The 21,783-nt window shown below is 40.1% G+C and overlaps 1 protein-coding gene across 3 annotated transcripts in view; it reads left to right on the forward strand.

The window, feature by feature from the left end:
• The window catches only part of EFHC2 (EF-hand domain containing 2), a 193,649-nt gene that overhangs the window by 22,212 nt on the left and 149,654 nt on the right, over window positions 1-21,783 (forward strand). For 2 of the 3 annotated variants that reach the window (XM_017502055.2, XM_017502056.2), the window contains exon 2: window positions 11,230-11,418. The exons of the other annotated variant lie outside the window; for it this stretch is intronic. In XM_017502055.2, coding sequence (XP_017357544.1) covers window positions 11,230-11,418 — 189 coding nt within the window. The remainder of the gene's footprint in view (window positions 1-11,229; window positions 11,419-21,783) is intronic. 3 annotated transcript variants of the gene reach the window in all.

Below are 21,783 nucleotides of genomic sequence, written 5' to 3' on the forward strand. Positions count from 1 at the left end.
TTGGCAGGCAGGGGCCTAGGGAATGGGGAACACTGATTGGTTGGTTCAGAGATGAAATCATAGGGAGTTGAAGCTGCCCTCTTGCACTGACTGAGTCAATTCCTGGATGGGGGCTATAGACCAGATGAGCCAGTTTACCTGTCCGGGTGGTGCCAGCTGATCCATCAGAATGAAGGGGCTGAAAAATATCTTGAATACCAGTCTTAGGTTTTATAATAGTAATGTTATCTATGGGAGAAGTTGGGGAGGTTAGGAATCTTGTGGCCTCTGGCTGCGTGACTCCTAAGCCATAATTTCTCATCTTGTGACTAATTTATTAGTTTTACAAAGGCAATCCAGCCCCCCAGCAAGGAAGGGGGGTTTGTTTCAGGGAGGGGCTGTTATCGTCTTTGTTTCAAATTTAAACTATAAATTCCTCCCAAAGTTAGTTTGGCCTATGCCCAGGAATGAATAGGTTGGAGGTTAGAAGCATGATGGAGTCGGTTAGGTACCATTTCTTTTACTGCCATAATTTTTGCAAAGGCAGTTTCAGGCATCTCTCTTCTGCCCTTGTGTTTTCCAGCCCCTTATCTTCCTCGTGCAGCTGTGGTGGTGACCAGGAAGGGAAGGCTAGCCTTGTGGAGGGCGCTTTCATTTCAATCCACCTCTTCAGTCTCCTTTAGAAATAACAGCAGAAATGAGCCTTATACCCCATAAGATATCATTTAAGTGTCTGATTTTGCTATTTAAGGCTCTCTGTGGATTGATTTCCATATCAACTGTTCAGCATTTATGTCCCACTACTGTAGGAAATGCTGCTGTATCTAGCTGGGTCTAGTCCTGGTCCTTCAACATGCTTCAGCGTCTTTTCTCTTACTCTGCCCAAATTCACTGCATGGTTCAAGGCTCACTTTAAGACTCACATCCTACATGAATATTTCTCTGGCATCTACCACTCCATAGTATACTCCTTTGAATTCCTATAGCCTAATCTATTTGCATAGGGTCCGCTACAGTGGGTTACCCAAAAAATAAATCTTAAAAGTAGATGGTATAGTTTAAGTTGAAGAACTATTGACTCATACCGATCAGGCCCTGTATTAAATGTTGAATAAGAAATAAGACAGACTGTGGCCCTGCTTCCATGGAATTAAGAGGAACAGTGTTAAAAGTGAAGTTTGACCCAGGAATGATGATCAGATAATTTATACATGTTCCTGGAGTAAATATTATTATGACCAATAATGTCATAAAAGTGGAGATAAATCTATAAATCTATTTGTGGATGAGAACATATAAGCTCTTAGGTTGGTTAGTAAGGGAGTCATACTTGGTCCCTTTTTATTTTGAGATGGAGTCTCACTCTGTCACCCAGGCTGCAGTGCAATGGTGCAATCTTGGCTTACGGCACCCTCCACCTCCCGAGTTCAAGCGATCCTCCTGCCTCAGCCTGTTGCGTAGCCGGGACTACAGGTGTGTGCCACCACACCTGGCTAATTTTTGTATTTTTAGCAGAGACAGGGTTTCACCATGTTGGCCAGGCTAGTCTCGAACTCCTGTACTTGGTCTCTTTACTGGAGCTCTGACGCAGTTCTCTCTAAAAGCTAATACCAAGTCCTTTCTCTTGAGAAAACAAAATAATAAATGCTAACAAGCAGGCACAGTCACAGAGATTCTCTCATTTAGCCCTAACCACTGTCTCGTGAAGCAGGTATTATTCTCACTTTAGACATGGCAAGCTAGAGGTCTCTGGAGACGTAAAGTGACTGCTCCAGCATCACATGGCCCATAGACGCAAAGCTGGAAGGTGGATGCCAGGCTTCTGATGCCAGATCTCCTGTCCTATCCTTTATGACCCCATTACTCCCTGGTTCTGCTCTCCATTCCAAATGTTTGATTATTAGATTTAAAAGGGTCTAACCCAGGTAACATGAACAGGGAAAGATCAGCTGTCAGTATCTGATTGTTTGAAAAGAATTCACAGCGTATGTTCTATTCGTTCAATAGACGATCATTGAACACCTACTATGTGCCAGGCCCTATAGTCCTTACTGTCAGAAAGTACAAACTCTAGTATGAAATACAAGTAAATAAACAGAAAACTATAGTATAGTGTTCTAAGTACACTGATGGCTATACAGGAATTATGGGCATATAGAAGGGGGCTTATTTGTTTAATGAATGAATCAAGAAGCAGCTTGTGAGATTGTTTGTTTGTGTCTGCACCACTGCTGCCCTTTCAAAGGCACATCTATTATTTTTTTAAAAAAACATGGTATTCTGTGTTGTAGGCACTTGGCCTGGCCCTGGTGATACAGCTGGGGTTGGGGGAAGGGAAAGGGCAAGTTCCTAAATAGTTAAAGACAGGGTAATCTTCCAGACATTAATAGAAGATCTATACAGGAACAGAATGTTCTGCCTCTGGCAGTCAGAGAAGACTTTAAGAGATGACATTTAGATGATCTTTTATTTATTTCTTGCATTTTTCTGAGCTTGGGTTATTTTAAGGAAATTATAAATACTAGAAACTCAAGAGTTTTGATACCTTACCTAGAGCTGTTCAAAGAGCCATATGGTTCACAAGCTATTTCTGTCCCCATGATTCTGCTGAAACCATTCTCGTCAAGGTCACCAGCCACCTCCGTGTTGCCAAATCAGGGGGTCAAGTCTCAAGCCTCATCTTCATTTGACTTATTAGTAGCATTTAACACAGTGAGTCATGCATTCTTTCAAATGCTTTCTTTATGTATTTTCCATGATACTCAACTCTTCTGGTGTTCTTCCCATCTTACCAGCTACTCCTTTTTAGTCTTGTTTGCTAATTCTATCCCATCTCCTTAATCACATAACATTGGCATATTTTAAAGCTCGGTCTTGGACTTATTTTCTGCACTATCATCATTCATTCTAGCACTGTAGCCTTAAATACCATCCATCACCTGATGTATGTCAAATTTTTACATCCAGCCTTGACTTTTTGCTTGGACTTCAGACTCCTATATCCACCTGCTAGTCCACATTTCTACTTGCTTGTTTGAGTGGTATCTTGAAACGTAACATGTCCAAAATAGAATTCTGGACTCCTGTGCCTGCCTCCTACCTCCAGAATTCTCATTTAAGTTCTCTCCCACCATTCTACATCCCAGCATCTAAAACTCCATTCTTCTAGTTGTTCAGGCCAAAATACTTGGAGTTGTTAACAACTCATCTCTTTTTCCACACCTGACATCTAATCTATTGGTAAATCCTTTTTGTTCCACCTTCAAGATATACAGAACTTGATCACTTCCACTGTCTCTACTTGTGTTACCCTGGTCTAGGCCACTATCATTTCTTGCCTGAACTCTTGCAATATCCCCAGTTCTTTGTATTGTGGCCAGAGTGATCCTTACTATGCCCAGCTCAAAACAAAATCCAGTCTTCTTTAAACCTCCAAGGTATTGGCCTCTGTTTATACGCTTAACCTCATGTCTCAAGTTAGAGGACTCTAGACCTTTCAAACACTAGGTAAGGCCTAATAGGGGAGATCGAATGACACTCCAGAGTGCAGGAGTGAATGGAGGGGAGAAGGGACTCTCGGGGACTGCAGACTACTGTTTTGTGAAACATGAAGATAGAGGATGGGAGGGAGTGAAGATGGTAATGAAAGCAAGACTAAGGGCTGAAGGAGGCTTTTCTTCCTCTAAGAGGTGAAAGACTTGAGTGTCTTTATGAGTCCATTGAAAGGAGGCCATAGAAAGGAGAGGCTAATGCTGTTGATCACTGACTTACCAGGGACACAAGCAAGCCAGTACTGCAAGGAGAGACAGTTAGGGCCCACGTGAGTATGGAGATCATAAGTTGACTGCAGTCACTGTTGTTTGCTTAGTTGTGTGGCTTATCCTACCACTTCACTCTGTCTTCTGGCCAGCGCCTTATAGGTATCTTCAGTCTACCCTTCCCAGCCCTTTTGTTATGCCTGCCCGCCAATCCCATTGCCTTCTCCCTTGTTCTGCTCCAGGCTCCTGAACACTGTGGATGTGACACGGGTCCTGAGGGTCACATTGCTTCCTGGATCACTATTTTTCTCTGTCTCCTAATTCTTGTCCTCCTCCCAGGTGCTTTAAACTTATCTACTTCAGGTCAGGCGCAGTGGCTCATGCCTATAATCCCAGCAATTTTGGGAGGCTGAGGTGAGCAGATCACCTGAGGTTGGGAGTTTGAGACAGGCCTAGCTAACATGCTGAAACCCCAGCTCTACTAAAAATACAAAAATTTGCCAGGCGTAGTGGTGTGTGCCTGTAATTCCAGCTACTCGGGAGGCTGAGGCAGGAGAATCGCTTGAATCTAGGAGACAGAGGTTGCAGTGAGCCGAGATCACACCACTGTACTCCAGCCTGGGTGACAGAGCGAGACTCCATCTCATAAACATACATACATACATACATATGTACATACATAAAATAAACTTATCTACTCCTGTGACATTTGTTTGATGGGGTCAGAGGTTGTGAAACTTTAGAAGCGTACATGCTACCTTCGGAATTTAAAAAAATGTATCTACATGCCAACTGATCCATTATTTACTTAATATCTCTTTGTGAATTGAATCACTTTTGGAAAACTAAAACATACTTAAAAGGGAAACTTTATGTCCTTACCATAAACGAAAACCACACCACTTGATCTAAGTGGAAGGCCATGGTAAGAAAAAAAGAAATGAAAACAAAACAGTGTTTTTAGATTTGATGCCTACAAAAAGTTATGAGCCTGACGCCTGCTGTCTTTTATATAGACAAGTGTTTGGGAGGTATAGTCAGTACTATCAAATTCAGACTTAGCCTTACCTTAATCAAAAGGAAGAGGATAGAAGATGAACATTCTTGTGTGTCCTCTGTAATCATCTCCATTACCAGGTAGGGTGGCATCCCTGGAAAGAGTGGCCCGGGTGTTTGTGTGCAGGGACGCTTAGCTCAAGGGTTGGCATGCTGTGGCTTGCTTAATCAATTACAGTTGAAGATCGGTTGAAGATCTTCATGTTGAGACATGGCAGTGGCCTCTTTAAAAGTCTTTTGTGCAGGGCATGGTGGCTTATGCCTATAATCCCAGCACTTTGGGAGGCTGAGGCAGGCGGATTACTTGAGCCCGGGAGTTCGAGATCAGTCTGGCCAACATGGTGAAACCCCGTCTCTACTAAAATTACAAAAATGAGCTGGGCATGGTAGTGGGCACCTGTAATCCCAGCTACTTGGGAGGCTGAGGCAGGAGAATTGCTTGGACCTGGGAGGCAGAGGTTGCAGTGGGCCGAGATCACATCACTGCACTCCAGCCTGGGTGACAAGAGTGAGACTCTATTTCAAAAAAAGAAAAAAAAAGTCTTTTACCTTCAGACCTTCCTTCTTCCAACCCACCCTGCTCACACTTAGTGGATCTGTCTTCAGACGTGCTGCCTCGTATTGTCCCTGTGTCCCTGGGGAAACAAATGGCTCCTTGTTGCCTATTTGATCCAGACCCACAATGTTCAATTTGGCAAGCAGTGAATCTACCACTCAAATGTTATGGGCTTCCTGTATCTGCAGCAATATGTTAGATGGTGAGGGGACGTAGAAAAAGGAAGAAATACACACCACGGTCCCAGAGTCTAAAAAATGTGTCATCTAGTTGAGGAGCCAAAACAAGCATGAGTATGTGCACATACTATGGTGCACGTACATGATGAAGGGCTGGTGGTCAGGGAGGGCCTCATGAATCTGCCCATCCCTGGGCTTGGTTATCACATAGCTCATTTGTGGGGTATGAATCTCATGCTGGCTGGGTTTTTTTTTTTAAATTGTGGTAAAATATACAAAGTATAAAAGTTACCATTTTAACCATTTAAAGTATACAATTCAGTGACATTTGGTACATTCATAATGCTCTGTAGCTGTCCCCACTATTTCAAGAACATTTTCATTGCTTCAGAGGAATCCTTGTACCCAGTAAGCAGTCACTCCGCATTCTTTGTTCCTCCCAGTCCCTGGCAACCATGAATCTGTCTTGTCTATGAGTTTACCTATTTTGTATATTTTATATACATGGAATCATATAATATGTGGCCCTTTTTATCTGGCTTTTTTCTCTTAGCACAACGTTTTCAAGGCCCATCCACATAGCATGTATCAATACTTTGTTCCCTTTGATGGCAGAATAATATTCCATTGTATGGTTATACCACATTTGTTTAACCATTCATCAGCTGATAGACATTTGGGTTGTTTCCACCTTTTGGCTATTGCAAATAAAGCTTCTATGAATATTTGTGCGTAAGTTTCTTTCTGTGGATGTATGTTTTCAATTCTCCTGAGAATATACTGAGGAATGCAACTGCTGGATCATATGATGATTCTTTGTTTAACTTAATGAGGAGCTGCCAAACTGCTTTTCACAGCAGCCATACTAGTGCCATCCCCACCAGCAAGGTGTGAGAGTTCCAATGTCTCCACATCCTCACCAACATTTGTTTCTATTTAAAAAAAAATTATAGCCACCCTAGTGAGTGTGAAGTGTTATCACATTGTATGTATGTATATATGTATGTATGTATTTACTTTTAAGACAGGGTCTCACACTGTTGCCTAGGCTGGAGTGCAGTGTGCGATCATGGCTTCATAGCTCACTACAGCCTCAGCCTCATGAGCTCAAGCGATCCTTTTGCCTTAGCCTCCCGAGTAGCTGGGACTATAGGTGTGCACTGCCATGCCTGGCTAATTTTTGTATTTTTTTGTAGAGACAAGATCTCACCATGTTGCTCAGGCTGATCTCCAACTCCTGGACTCAAGTGATCTGTCTGCCTAAGGCTCCCAATGTATTGAGATTATAGGTGTGAGCCACTGTGTCTGGTTTCACTGTACTTTTGATTAACATATCCCTAATGACTAATGGCATTGAAGATGTTTTCATGTGCTTTTTGGCCATTTGTATATCTTCCTTGGAGAAATGTCTATTCAAGTCCTTTGCCCATTTTTAAATTGAATTGTGTGTGTTTTTGCTGAGTTGTAAGAATTCTTTATATATTCTGTATAATGGACCATTATAATATAGGATTTCCAAATATTTTCTGTCATTCTATGGGTTTGTTTGTTGGTTGGTTTGTCTGTTTTTCTAGAAATGACATCTCACTATATTTCCCAGGATGGTCTTGAACTCCTGGGCTCAAGTGATTCTCCCAGCTCAGCCTCTTAAAGTGTTGCTGGGATGCAGGCTTGAGCCACCTCACCCAGACTTCATTCTGTGGATTTTTTTCACTCTCTTGATAGCATCCTTTGACACACAGACAGTTTTAATTTTGATGAAGTCCAATTTATTTTTCCTTTTGCTGCTTGTGTTTTTGGTGCCATGTGTATGAAACCCAGTGCCAAATCCAGAGCCATTGTCACTGGCTTCTATTCTAGGATTGGGAGCTGTGACTTGCCCAAGCCATGTCCCCAAAGTCTCTCACAACTTAGCACCCAATGGATGCTCACCAGATGTTTGTGAAAGGGATGACTGTGTAGTGGGATGTGAGCTGATCCTTGATGGGGAGAGGGGTTTGTGTAGAGGTAGAGCGTGACCAGGGACATGACTTTGAATAGGCATAAGGTACCTTACAGGCTGTAAGATGTGGTCTGATCAAAGAGGAGGGTACATATGAACAAATTATGGAAATCTGGGGGACAGGTAGCTGAGTGAGGCCTTCAACAGTGGCAAGGGCTTTTTCCATGTGAATATGGAAACCTAGATCCATGGAGAAAACTTTGAATAGTGGAGAAAGCTCCTCAGGGGAAGGAAGGCTGGCTGTGACTTCATCTTTATACCATACTCTCTAGAATGGGGCCCGGCCAGTATTAGGCCTTAGTAAATATTCCAGTGTTTTGATGAAGGAGACTTTTAAGATATTTACATGAGAGGCTTTTCATGATATAGTCCTCCTATATATTCTACTCTAACTCACCCTCCTTCCAAACTTGAACTTGACTTTCTTTTTATTAGATTTGCCCCTCACCCTAGGCACCGTCAGCTCAGCTGCAGTATATCACTTGTAATCCTGTTCAGAACATCCTTGCCTCTCCTCTCTTATGGAGACTCTGGTCAGCCATACACTTACCAGAGCTTAGGGTCACATGACCTTAGGTTCAGATGCAGGCTCCACTGCTTACTGTGTAACATTGGGTGGGCTAGTCTCCCTCTTTCTGCCTTGGTTTCCTCATTGGAAAAATGGCAGTAATAACACTGATGAAATAGTTCTGTGAAGGTGAAATAAGATATAAAACCCTTAGTAAAGCATCCAGCTCCTAGTAAGTGGTCAAAAATGGTAGCTATACTGTTTTCTAGTTTTCTGTATTTGGCTGTTCTGTTGCTATAAAGAAATACATGAGACTGGGTAATTTATTTTAAAAAGAGGTTTAATTGGCTCATAGTTCTACAGGCTGTACAAGAAGTGTGGTATTGGCATCTGCTTCTGATGAGGGTCTCAGAAAGCTTCTAATCGGTGGAAGGCAAAGGGAGAGCCAGTGTATCACCTGGTGAGAGTGGGGGCAAGAGAGAGAAGGGGCAGGTCCCAGACTCTTTGAAACAACCAGATCTCATGTGAACGAACTGAGTGACAACTCATTTATCACTAAGGGGATGGTGTGAAACCATTCATGAGAGATCTGCCCCCATGCTCCAATCACCTCCCACCAGGCCCCACCTCCAACATTGAGAATCACATTTCAACATGAGATTTGGAGAGGACAAACATCCAAACCATATCATTGTATATATCTAAATCTTGCTTCCTCTGCAAGATTGTGGGGTTTTTTTTTGTTTGTTTGTTTTACTTCAGGGCAGGGGCTGAGTCTTATGCCTATTTTAACTTGTGTATTTGGCACAAAGCTAGGACTATTGTAAGTACTTAAGAAACATTTGTTAGTTCAAGGTGACTTGTGATTACTCGGAGTTACTTGCTTTAGGAGACAGTATATCATTATAAAATTCTGTATTATTCCACTACTTATTTTCTCAAACCCAACTTTTGCTTTGTTCTGTGGGGATCTGGGACCGACTTGTGGTAATCTGATTGTATGTGTGAGCAAGTGTGTGTGTGTGTGTGTGTGTGTGTGTGAGAGAGAGAGAGAGAGAGAGAGAGAGAAAGAAAGAAAGAAAGAGACAGAGAGACAGAGTGGAGGGAATGGTGGAGGTAGTGACAATTGATTCCCTAAGGGGCAGAACCAGCTACAGCTCACCATCTTAACCATTGCATCTAGCTTCCTCCCCCAGCCCTAGAGTTGGGCTGTTATCTGCCCAGGGCAGCTGTTATGGCCCTAACTCCCCTGGGGAGGGCTGCTCAGGCCTTCCCCATTCTTCCAGGCAGCCTTTACCACAAACGGAAATGAGGTCTTTTTGACCCTATCAGACTTCCCTGCCAAAGTGTCATGTTTTACAAGACGCTATTGCCCTGGCTATATATAGTAGTGGGCGATGTACTAACATTAAAGAAACAAATTCAGGATACTGGTTACCTCTGGAGAAGGGAGGCAGAGCTATGAGCTCTGATACAAAGCTTCAGTTATATCTGAAGTGTTTATTTGTTATGCAGGGCTGTGGGGCATATGGGTGTTCATTTATTATCATGAATATTACATAATCTTGAATTTGCTGCTTATTTCTATGCATATATTATCCATAAATATTACTATATTTTTTGAGTATTTTCTAGGTTTATATATGTGTTGTGAAATTTTATGTGTACTTCAGCTACCTATATTTTTGGCCTGACAGTTTTCAGATTTGTCTATTTGTGTGTGTGTGTGTGTGTGTGTGTGTGTGTTTGAGACAGAATTTTGCTCTTGTTGCCCAGGCTGGAGTGCAATGGCGTGATCTCGGCTCACTGCAATCTCCGTCTCCCAGCTTCAAGCGATTCTCCTGCCTCAGTCTCCCAACTAGCTGGGATTACAGGTGCACACCACCATACCTGGCTCAGTTTTTGTATTTTTAGTAGAGACGGGGTTTTACCATGTTGCCCAGGCTGGTCTTGAACGCCTGACCTCAGGTAATCCTCCCGCTTCAGCCTCCCAAAGTGCTGGGATTACAGGCATGAGCCACCGCGCCTGACCTAGATTTGTCTGTGTTGATACATGTAATATTAGACTCTGTATTAATATACCATTTTATAAAGAGATGTATCTTTTTTACTATGGGTAGACTTTCAATGGTTTCCTATTTTTCACTTTTGCAAACAATGCTGTAACAAATAGTCTGATATGTAGTTCTTGCCTAGGACAAGATACTTATATAGGAGTGGACTGGCTAGGTCATAGGACATATATGCCTCTCTTTGCTCATATTTCCACATCTCTCCTTAGAGTGATTGTCCTACTTTACCTTCCCACCAGCAGTGCACAAATATTGATGTTGGCCACGTCCTTGTCAACAGCCCTTGGTAGTTGTATCTGTTTCCTCCTCTCTATCCAGGGTGGGAGGTAAGGTTTTGCAATTAAAGGAGAATGTCAGCTCTGAAGAATTTCCTGTTATATTTACTTTAATGAGGGAAAGATTTTGTTCTCTGTTTTGGTGAAAATAATGTTTAGACTTCTGTGGAAAACAGTTACATACACTTTTTATTCTGAAGCAGAGCAGTTTTTTCTTTTCTTTTTTTTTTTTTTCTGTTTGCATTCTTGGCAAACAAATGGGAAAGACCAATTAGCAAGCTAATGTTCTAAATATTTACTTGCAGTAAGAGTCATTTTTTTAATGCTTTATATAGCATGGAGCATTAGGTTTGTGTTTACTGATTTTCAATGTTTTGAATTGGTTAAAATGAATTAAATTTACGAATGTGACATAACTTTATGGATAATGATTGATCATAATTATTTGCCTCTTTATTTGCATTTTGTGAGGGGAAAATACATGGTGAGAAAATGTGTTGACATTTTAAACCAGGTTAGAAAAGTCATAAAGAGTAACTTTGGGCCAGGTATGGTGGCTCACGACTGTAATCCCAGCACTTTGGGAGGCTGACGTGGGCACATCACGAGGTCAGGAGATTGAGACCATCCTGGCCAACATGGTGAAACCTCGTCTCTGCTACAAATACAAAAATTAGCCTGGCATGGTGGAGAATCACTTGAACCCAGGAGGCAGAGGTTGTAATGAGCTGAGATTGCGCCACTGCACTGCAGACTGGGTGACAGAGCGAGACTCCATTACACACACACACACACACACACGCGACTAACTTTGGCTATTTTATGTTATCTCTTGTGTTCACAGGTGGGAAAGGAGAAGTTTCACAAATCCCAACATTGGGGCTTTTGCAACAATGTTATGATGTTGGTGAGTGAGGAAAAACCTGGAATAGGTGGAGAACCACTTCTGGGGCAAAAGATAAAGCCGAAATGTACCATATATCCTCAAGGAGATGGAAGCGATGTACCATCATGGGTAGCTTTTGATAAACAGGTAAGCCACATGACACTGGGAGAAATGCAGTCTTAAGAATTTTACAGATGCTAAATAGTTTTGAGAAAGTAGGAGTCTTCAGTGTAAATATTAAGGCTAGTTCTTTTTCTTTTTGCCTTTTCTACTTATTATTGCCTTTATTTTTAGTGTTTCTCCTCTTGTCTTTGTTTAAACTGACAAACATAATTGTATGTATTTATGGTATACAACATGATGTTTTGAAATATGTATACACTATGGGATGGCTAAATTGAGCTAATTAACATATGCATTAATTCATGTGCATCTCATTTTTTTGTGTGTGGTGAAAACACCATCTATTGTCTCACCATTTTCAAGTGTACAATACATTGTTATTAACTATAACTATTAACTATAGTTATACAATGGATCTCTTAAACATTCCTAAGTGAAAGGTTGCTTCTTTTGACTAAGGTTAGTTCTTCTGAAAAGATAAATTCAAGAACAAAAGTATCCGAAACAAAGAAAAATTATTCTTGCTTTGCTCTTTTTTTATCAGGCACATTGGTTGCAAATGTTTATCTTTCTTGGCCAATGCTTATTAACCTTTCTCCTTCACTGGACAGGATAATCCATCCTATAGACACTAAGAGTCTGGTCAGATTGTCACTTTTACTTTTGAGTTGCCATTGACTAAATAATTGTGTTTGAGTCTGAATGTGGCATTTAATACGAACAGAAAAATGCCTTCTCTTCTTTTCTCCATACTAATTAGTAATAAGCCATAGTTATGATTCCTCATCGCTAAGGGCTAAAATGTGACATGGCAAGAAAAATAGTGAAAGGAAGCAATGCCATTATTAGAAAAGAGTTGGAATTTTCTAATGTATATGTCTCTACACATAAAACACACACATACATATGGACATATTGGAAGTTAGAAAAGGAAACGTATTTGAATATTTTAAAAAAGGACTAAGATCAAAGGAAAGAAAAGGCAACCAGCTATATGTATATGCTGTGTTTATGACAGCCCTGTATCACAGCCCTATGTTCTGTTCTCCAGAAAGAACTAGTTATTAGATTATTTGAGATCCTGTAATTAAAAGATAGTTCAGGACTAGATAAAGAATTCAAACCATAGCACGCTAAGTTTACCGGGTGGTTTTTAGTAGCTTTTAACATGGATTGGTTGTCAGTACTTTGATTCTAATTAAAACGTCCTCAAATTTGGTAGAATTGACACATCCCCATGTCATCTGTGATAGGGCAGATCAATTAGAGTGCACATTTTTTTTTTGAAGCCTAGTTCCGACACTTATAGAGATCTAACAGACTACAGGGAGGCTTCTTTCCTGGGAAACAATCTCTCCTTTCAACATGGGCCAATATTTTTTCTTTTTTTTGGATTATTTTCAGTACCTGGCTCAGTGATGGACCTAGAGCTCAAAAAACAATTCTGAGCCGACTGACTTGGGTGGATTATGCATAGTTTTCTATTACTCTCAATCTTATAGGATGTTTACTTTGCATGGGCCAAAGAAAAGATTCTATTTTTACTTCATGTCAAAAAGAGAGTATTGACAATATTTTAAACTAATCCACTACTGAATAAGTAATGTAGGCCACGATGTATTAATATTAAACTATTCTCTTGCATTTAAAGTCGAAAAGTCATTTCATGTTTTTCTCAATGTTTAATATGTGCCTTTCAAGCCTATTTTGCAGCCCTTTAATTACTTATAAAATGATGTAGAATATTTCGTGAAGCTGGAATAATTTTAGCTTTAGACTACTTGAGAAAATGAAGAGCTTGCTCATTTCAGGTCTAACTAAATACGTCATAATTCTTTCAGTTATTTTGTTGATCAACTTCAATTAAATATTCATTGAGCTTTAAATGAGACACTAAGACTATGAAATATTTACGTGCTCTGATGAGATTGTGAACTACGGCCTAGATCCTGGTTAATACCCTGAGCAAATTAGAGAGCACTTTCTACATTAGCAGTTCAACGAAAACAAGTCAACACCTGTTAATCATTTTTCTTAAAAACGAGACATTTTCAACTTGTTGCCAGTTTTTCCAGTAGCTTTTAATCCTAGCAATATATCTCGCATTACACTCTCAAATAATACAAAGTTAAAATAAAGGCGGTCCTTGAGAAAGTGTATTAAAATTAATCTTTGTAGTAGATGCTCTTTGTGCCCACCCAGATCCATGCTGGGTGGTGCTCCCCCACCCCCAGCTGTTACAAATGCTTTGACAAACTGCTCACACCTGTAACCCTCTCTGGAGACTTGCTCTTGGCTGATGGGAGTTGTATCTCTCAGATTCACCTGGGAGGTTACATTGGCCCCTTTCCCCCAACAGGGGCAGCTAATAACTGACTGATTTATCAAGGGTTAAAAATGGTCAGCTTCCTTGCATGAAGGAGGGATAATTCTTTGCTGTGATTCAGGCTACATAGCCCCTCATGCATCGGACCAAGGCTACACTTGACCTGAGAATGCATCCTTCCTTGCACGGCTCATTTCCCTTTCCTTTGCTGCTTCCCTCACTCCCTTACAGATTTCTCCCAAGAGTGTGCCCTTAATAAATCACATGCACTAAAATCCCTGTTTCAGGCTCTGCCTTTATGGAACCCAACCTAAGACAACATTCCAGGTTTTAATCCCTAATTCTAAAAGCAACCACCAAAATGCCTTGCTCAAGTAGACTATCACGTTATAAGCAGAGAAAATGCCATTTGCAGTCACCAAAAAGAGCCAGTATTTGTTACCCCAAATGGCCCCTGTGGCAGACACTTCTAGCTGTTTATCCTTTATGCATTCTACCCTTCCTTCTTACAGGCAGATCAGTTTTACGCAGGCTGGAATTGTGCCCACTTAAACGTGTTACCTCCACAGGCTCCTTGCAGCTAGGGCTGGCCGCATGACTCACTTTTGGCCAATGATGTATGCATTAAGGTTTATTGGGTGGGGCTTCTGGGAATGTTACTATTTTTCTAATGAAAACAGGCTTAGTGGGTATGGTTTCCCTGGTGTTTGCCCTCCTTTTGTTTTCCTGTCTGGAACTAGCGTTACCGAACCAAAACTGGGTCCATTTACCTGCATGCAAGGGAAAGCCAAACGTCAAAGCACCAGGTTTTTGCAGCAAGAAGGGTTTATTGAGTTGATTGGCAAGGATACAGGAGGAAACACTCAAATCTGTCTCTTGGAGCTGGGGGCTGGGTCAGGTTTTATAAGCTTAGGTAATGAGGTGTGATCTGATGGCATCTTGCAGTGAGGTGATGCTGGGAGGCATAATCTGACTGGATCCTGCTGTGGGGTGACACCAGAGTTTGAACTTTTTGGTTCCTGGATCTTGCCATATGGTATCTACTTCTTATTTCAGTGCCTGTTCCTTGGTCCAAGCACTTAGGTTTCACTTGTGCACACTTGGTTCAACTAGGCATGCTCCGGTTGTGTGACCTTCAATCCTGGGGTCCATGGCAAATGGAAAACAACTCACGATTTTGTTATATAAAAGTTGAACTAGATTAGTCTGGTGCAGTTACACTAGGATGTAATTCCTAGGGCGCAGCAGCTATCTTGTGAGCATGGCAGAGATAAAGGAAACCTAGGTCCTTGTTGGCATTGGGGAGCCACTGTTTAAGGCTCAGGCTGCTTCTCTTTGGACTTGTAGTTATACGAGAAAAATCAAGCCACATTTCAGAGATTCTCAACGTAGCAAGGTATTTGGAAATATGTGGAGGTGTTTTGGGTTGTCACGATGACCAGGAGCTGGGCCGGACTAGGGTAAGGCAAGTGAGGCATTTGCCTTGGGTGCAACATTTAAGGGGTGCCCCCAAACTCAGCAATTAAACTAGATAATATTTTAGTATAATATTAAAAAAAATCAAATTAATGCCAGAAATTCATGATGAACAAAATGCTATTGGAGCCTGAGGCAAAAGGAAAAACCAGTAATACTGATCCAATCTTTATTAAAAATTTGGCATTTTGATATTTTGTTCCTCCTGGATTTTTTGCATTAATTTTGTTTTATTTTTATTTTTTGAGTTGGAGTCTTGCTCCATTGCCCAGGCTGGAGCACAGTGGCATGATCTTGGCTCACTGCAACCTCTGCCTCCTAGGTTCAAGCGATTCTCCTGCCTCAGCCTCCTGAGGAGCTAGGACTACAAGCAAACCCCACCATACATGGCTGAGTTTTGTATTTTTAGTAGAGATAGGGTTTCACCATGTTGGCCAGGCTGGCCTCGAACTCATGACCTCAGGTAATCCACCTGCCTCGGCCTCCCAAAGCGCTGGGATTACAGGCATGAGCCACTGTGCCTGGCTTGCATTAATTTTGACGTTTTAAATCGCCTCACCCTAGGGCCAGCCCTGACCAGGAGGTGCCGCTACCATTGAGTAATCAGGGGCCAAGTGTGTATTTTACATCCTGAGGTGTGGGGAAGGGAACCCCACATTGAGGAAGAATTGTTCTATCTCAAATGCCAATTATGTTTCCATTGAGAAACAGTGTATGTACTGTTTGCTTAAAACCCCTAGCATTGGGAGAATTTCTAAAAATAGGCAAAAGAATTTTGCTTAATACTGCACCCACCCTTCAAAGACTTCATTATTTCATTGAATTCATTTAAATAAAAGCAGACTATGATGAGATCAAGACCAAAACAAGACTACTCCATAATCATAACTTTCTGAACACAGATGGAATGCGAACATTGTCCAAGTCACAAAATGCATCACTCACACCACTCATACTAGTTATTTCCAGTCATCATCCCAGTACCTCCATGAGTAAGAAGCAAATATAGATGGTTATCCTCACTATATAAATGAAGAATCAGTCTCAAGGAGAAGTGAAGCAAGAACCAGGGTCTGAGACTGGGTGTTGGAGGCACTGATTCTGGTTCTGGTCCCGCCATTAACTCTATGTGTGATTGTGGCTTAGTCACTTTATCTTTCTGAGCCTCAGTTTCCTTAACTATAATGCAGGACTTGGCTAGCTGATCTCTACCTAGGCCGTTTTACCTCTAGCAATTTATGTCTAAGACTTGACTAAAGTCAAATTCAGCTTGTTTATCCTAGAACTGAGCCCAGACCCTGAATCTCACGGCCTAGGACTCTTTCCAATTACATCAGGCACCCACTACTTCATTATTAATTGAAATTAGGCATTTAGCAGTTTATGCTCTGCTATGGTGGCTGTATAAGATCCATAGTTAGCTGCTTTTATGAAACATTGCAGTATTTAGAAATACACAAGTGACTGAATGTTTTTATATGACTTTCGTCTGGATGTTAAGCCCCATTTACATAGACTCTACAATTTTGTTCTCATTTTTCATTTGTCAACAGCTCCTAGTTAGCCTAATTTGTTTGCTATTTCACAAATGACTCAATTATAATAAGTGGCAAGATAAAGGTTGATCTCATGGGATATGCATAAATTTTAAAATATTATTTCTTTTTTTTCCCATCTATTGTAAACAACGATTAAAACTACTGACCACACAATTGGAATTTTAATCACTTACATTAATTTACATTGAGTTTGTAATAAGCTGATTATTTATGTAGCACTGTGTGACTGTATGATTTGAACAATATAAAAATAAATTTTTAAAATATAATTTGGTCCCTTGGGTCATCCTGATTTTATTTTTTAGATTAAACAAGTTAGTTTATTATTCATTTGCAGCAAGGGAAAAAACACACCCTAAGCAACTGTGGAATGTCTAATGAAGCAGGTGTTAGAAAAGGCTTATTATAGGATTTGGGCTTGTGTTACCTTAATTGTGGGGAGTGATTAAGGAACCATGGCTTTGCTCTGGATTGGGTGCTATCAGGAAGTAGGGGTACTTCTACGACTGGGTGTCTTAATAAATCTCATTATAGAGACAACAGACTAGAGCAAGTCTATATCTGTAATTGGGAGAGAAGCAGCTGTCACTTCTGTGATCCAGGAGAGGGGGATGTTTGACATTTTGTGGGTGGACAAGGTTCATTTTCTGTCTGTGTTTAGATGTGATTATGGAGTGGTCTTGGTTTTGTCTTGATCCATCACGGTCACAGAGTGGTCTTGTCTGATGTTGGTGGTCTCTGAAATTATTCTTGTTCAGCAGGACAATACCAAGGTCCAGCTGTGGGTCCCAGGCCCGCTTGTAGTAGCACCAAGACCAGCTGATAGTACCGTATAGGCTGGCTCCTGGATGTCAGGGGCTACTTTTCTGTTTCTAACCCAGAACTAGATAGAATTTTTAATTTTCCTGCAGGGGATTAAAGAGTGATCAAGTACATTGGAATTTCACTTGGTTAACAAAGAATAATACATAAATACAGATTCTTGAGGTTTTCTCTAAAGCCAGTTAGGAATGTTATAAAATATGATCAGAATATATAAAAATAAAATACAATTAAGTTTTTTAAAAAACTGGAAATGTGTTAGATATACGTTTAAACCAGACCCAAAATTTCAAATGGAAATCTTTCCATAGGTTTATATAATTTTCAGATTATCTGACTCCTGCTATTACCATGTCATAAAAGACACCAATATGTATAATTATAAGACAATGTAATTGCAATATATTGCCATTTTAATCCTATGTTTTAAGTTACAGTTACACAGATCTTCAGCTATTTAGCTTTAGAGAAGAAATAAAAAATCTTACCTGAAATCAACCATGTCATGTCCCAAATTCTCAACTATGCATTCTGAATTTGTTAGTAAGAATAAAACACTTAGTCTTTATATTAAAGTGATAAAATTTCCAATTTCATTGTATTATGTGGGTTTCTTTAATCTTCTTTTGAAATTCAAAAGGTACTTAATAAAAGTCTGGAATAAATGTTTTTAGAATAAAAAGAATGAGATTCATAAATGAGCATTTTACTAAAGAAGAGAGTTCTTCCCACCCTCTTTTCTAAAACCTAGAATTTAGCTATTTGACAAAATTTTAAGGCCCTTCCCTCAGGCCTAAACTTTTTATCAGTAACTAGGCCTGTGGCTTATTCTGATTAGTCCAAAGTTAAAATTATCTTTTTGAACTTAAACTTTTGTAGATACCACTACACCCCCATTAGAATGACTATAATTTAAAAAGACCCTTCCTACTAAGTGTTGGTGAGCATGCGGAGAAACTAGAACCTTCATACATTCCTGGTAGGAATGTAAAATGGTGCTGCCATTTTGAAAGACAGTTTGGCAGTTTCTTAAATAGTTAAACATATACTTGCTGCATGACCAAGTAATTCCACTCCTATGTATCCATCTAAAAGAAATTAAAACATGTTCACACAAAAACCTGTGTGTGACTGTTTATAACATCATTATTCATAGTAGCCAAAAACAGGAAACAACACAAATGTCTCTTAAGTAATCATGGATAAACAAAATATAGTATATTCACACAATGAAAACTATTCAGCAATAAAAGAAACCTAATGATATATGTTACAACATGGGTGAACCTCAAAAACATTACACTAAAGAAAAGTAACTGGACACAGAAGACTTCATATATATGATTCCATATATATGAAATCCTAGAAAAGGCAAATACATAGGAAAAAGCAGATCAGTAGTTGACTAGGGCTAAGTTCCTCCTGAAGTTAGTTTGACCTATGCCTCAGAATGAACAAGGACAGCTTGGAGGTTAGAAGAAAGATGAAGTTGCTTAGGTCAGATCTCTTTCACTGTAATAATTTTCTCAATTATGATTTTTGTGAAGGTGGTGTCACCATAACAAAATACTACAGACTAGGTGGCTTAAACAAAAATTGGTTTTCTCACAGTTCTGGAGGCTGGAAGTCCAAGGTCAAGGTGCTGACAGGGTTGGTTTCTCCTGAGGTCTCTCTCCTTGTCTTACAGATGACTACCCTCTTGCTGCCTCATCCTCTGTGTACACTAATTATAGTTATTTTGAACATAAAATCCTTGTCATTTATAAGATTTTAGTTCACAAATTAGAAAGAAACTGATAGTTACAATTTGACTTGTTGACTTAAATTTTAGGCTGATTTATATTTTGTTCTAAAAAATTTTTTTTTTTTTTTGGAGACAGAGTTTCACTCTTGTCACCCAGGCGGAGTGCAAAGGCATGGTCTCAGCTCACTGCAACCTCCACCTCCTGGGCTCAAGTGATTCTCCTGCCTCAGCCTCCCGAGTAGCTGGGATTACAGGTGTCTGCCACCATGCCCAGCTGATTTTTTTTTTTTGTANTTTTTAGTAGAGACAGAGTTTCACCATGTTGGCCAGGCTGGTCTTGAATTCCTGACCTCAGGTGATCCACATGCCAAGGCTTCCCAAAGTGCTGGGATTATAGGCATGAGCGACCATGCCTGGCCTGAACTTTTGACCTATAGAACTCATGGTTATTTAGTTACTTTCCCACCCTGAATTCAAATCAGCTGCAAGTTCATTTGAAACATTTAAAAAAATCCTTTACCTTCCTTGATTTTGTATTTGCAGGACTCTGCCCTATGGTAAACTCACTTTTTGTAACACTGATGATGGGTGATAGCACAAACGCCATAGACATATAATCTAGCTGCATTCTTAAAAAAATTTTTTTTGAAGTAATTTTGGACTCACAGAAAGTCACAAAAATAGTACAGGGAGTTCCTGAATACACTTTTCACAGCTTTCCCCCGATGATAACATTTTATATAACCATAATACCTTATCAAAACCAGGATTTTAACTTCTGCAACATGGTAAAACAAGAACAAAAATGCAGGACATCAGCATTGGCATTGTGAACTCCAAAGTATCTGAGATGGGTCTCAATCAATTTAGAAAGTTTATTTTGCCAAGGTTAAGGAAGTGCCTGTGACACAGCCTGAGGAGGGCCTGATGACATGTGCCCAAAGGTGGTTGAGGTACAGCTTGCTTTCATACATTCTAGTGACACATAATCCATCAATCAATATATGTAAGATGTATATTGGTTTGATCTGGAAAGGTGGGCCAACACAAAGCTGGGGAGAGGCTTCCAAGTCACAGGCAGATTCAAAGATTTTCTGATTGGCAATTAGTTAAAGGAGTTATTGTCAATAAGGAATGTCTGGGTTATGATAAAGTCTTGTGGAGACCATGGTTTTACTATGCAGATGAAGCCTCTAAGAAGCAGGCTTCAGAGAGAATAGATTATAAATGTTTCTTAACAGACTTAAGGTCTAAGTTGATGATAATGCTGGTCAACTTTTCGTGAATTCCAAAAGGGAGGAAGGTATAATAAGGAATGTCTGGCTACCCGTTCCATCATGGCCTGGAACTAGTTTTTCAGGCTAACTTTGGAATGTCCATGGCCTAGAGGAGGGATCTGTTCAGATGCCTGGGGGGCTTAGAAATTTTATTTTTGGTTTATAGTATAATACTATTAACTAAACTGCAAACCTTATTTGGATTTCACCAGTTTTTACATGCATTCACTTCCCTCACTTTGTTTAATAGTTTTATGGAATCTTATCCCATATATAGAGTCATGTAACCACCACCATGTTCAGGATACAAAATAACTGTATTCTTTGGGATTTTGCTGTTTGAGTCCTCATTTATTGAGGTAAACGTCATTTTAATTCTTAAAATCAACTTTACTGAGATATAATTTACATGTAATAAAATGAGCCTCTTTTAAGTATACAATTCCATTTGTTGTGACAAATGTATGCATCTGTGTAACCACCACCCCAGATACCATCGAGAAAATCTCTGTTACCTCAGGAAGTTCCCTTATTCCCCCATTTCTTTTAGCACTTTCCCATTGTTCTGACTTCCATCACCATAGCTTAGTCTTTCTTGTTCTTGGATTTCAGATAAGTGGAGTCTTATGGTGCGTCTGCCTTGGAGTCTAGCTTACTGTTTGGCATTTAAGATTTGAAGCACAGCTTTGACAACGTGTATATAAACAAAGTGTAGAAATTCATGTAATAATCTACCATAACAGATTTCTGGGCATTTTACAGTCCTTTTTAGTCCTCTGGATTGATATCCCTTTATTTTAAAACATTCTGGTTCCATGTCTTCAAATTAGTCTTCTAACCTCCTTCAGAGGTTTTAAAATACTTTAAGATGTTAATAGTGCCACATTATTCAAAGGTATGAAGAAATGCTTATCTCCATTCTTTTTTCAGTGTTGCCCCATTTCCTCTTCTTTTATTCCACATGTCTCCTCCTTGTCCTTTCCCTTTCTGTTTATTTATTTATATATTTTTTGAGATGGAGTCTTGCTGTCACCAGGCTGGAGTGCAGTGACACAGTGTCGGCTCACTGCAACCTGCGTTTCCTGGGTTCAAGCGATTCATTCCCCTGCCTCAGCCTCCCGAGTAGCTGGGACTACAGGTGTGTGCCACAACGCCTGGCTAATTTTTTGTATTTTAGTAGAGATG

The sequence above is a fragment of the Cebus imitator genome, unplaced genomic scaffold (genome assembly GCF_001604975.1).
Source record: "Cebus imitator isolate Cc_AM_T3 unplaced genomic scaffold, Cebus_imitator-1.0 Scaffold289, whole genome shotgun sequence".
In the NCBI taxonomy this organism is placed as follows: Eukaryota; Metazoa; Chordata; class Mammalia; order Primates; family Cebidae; genus Cebus; species Cebus imitator.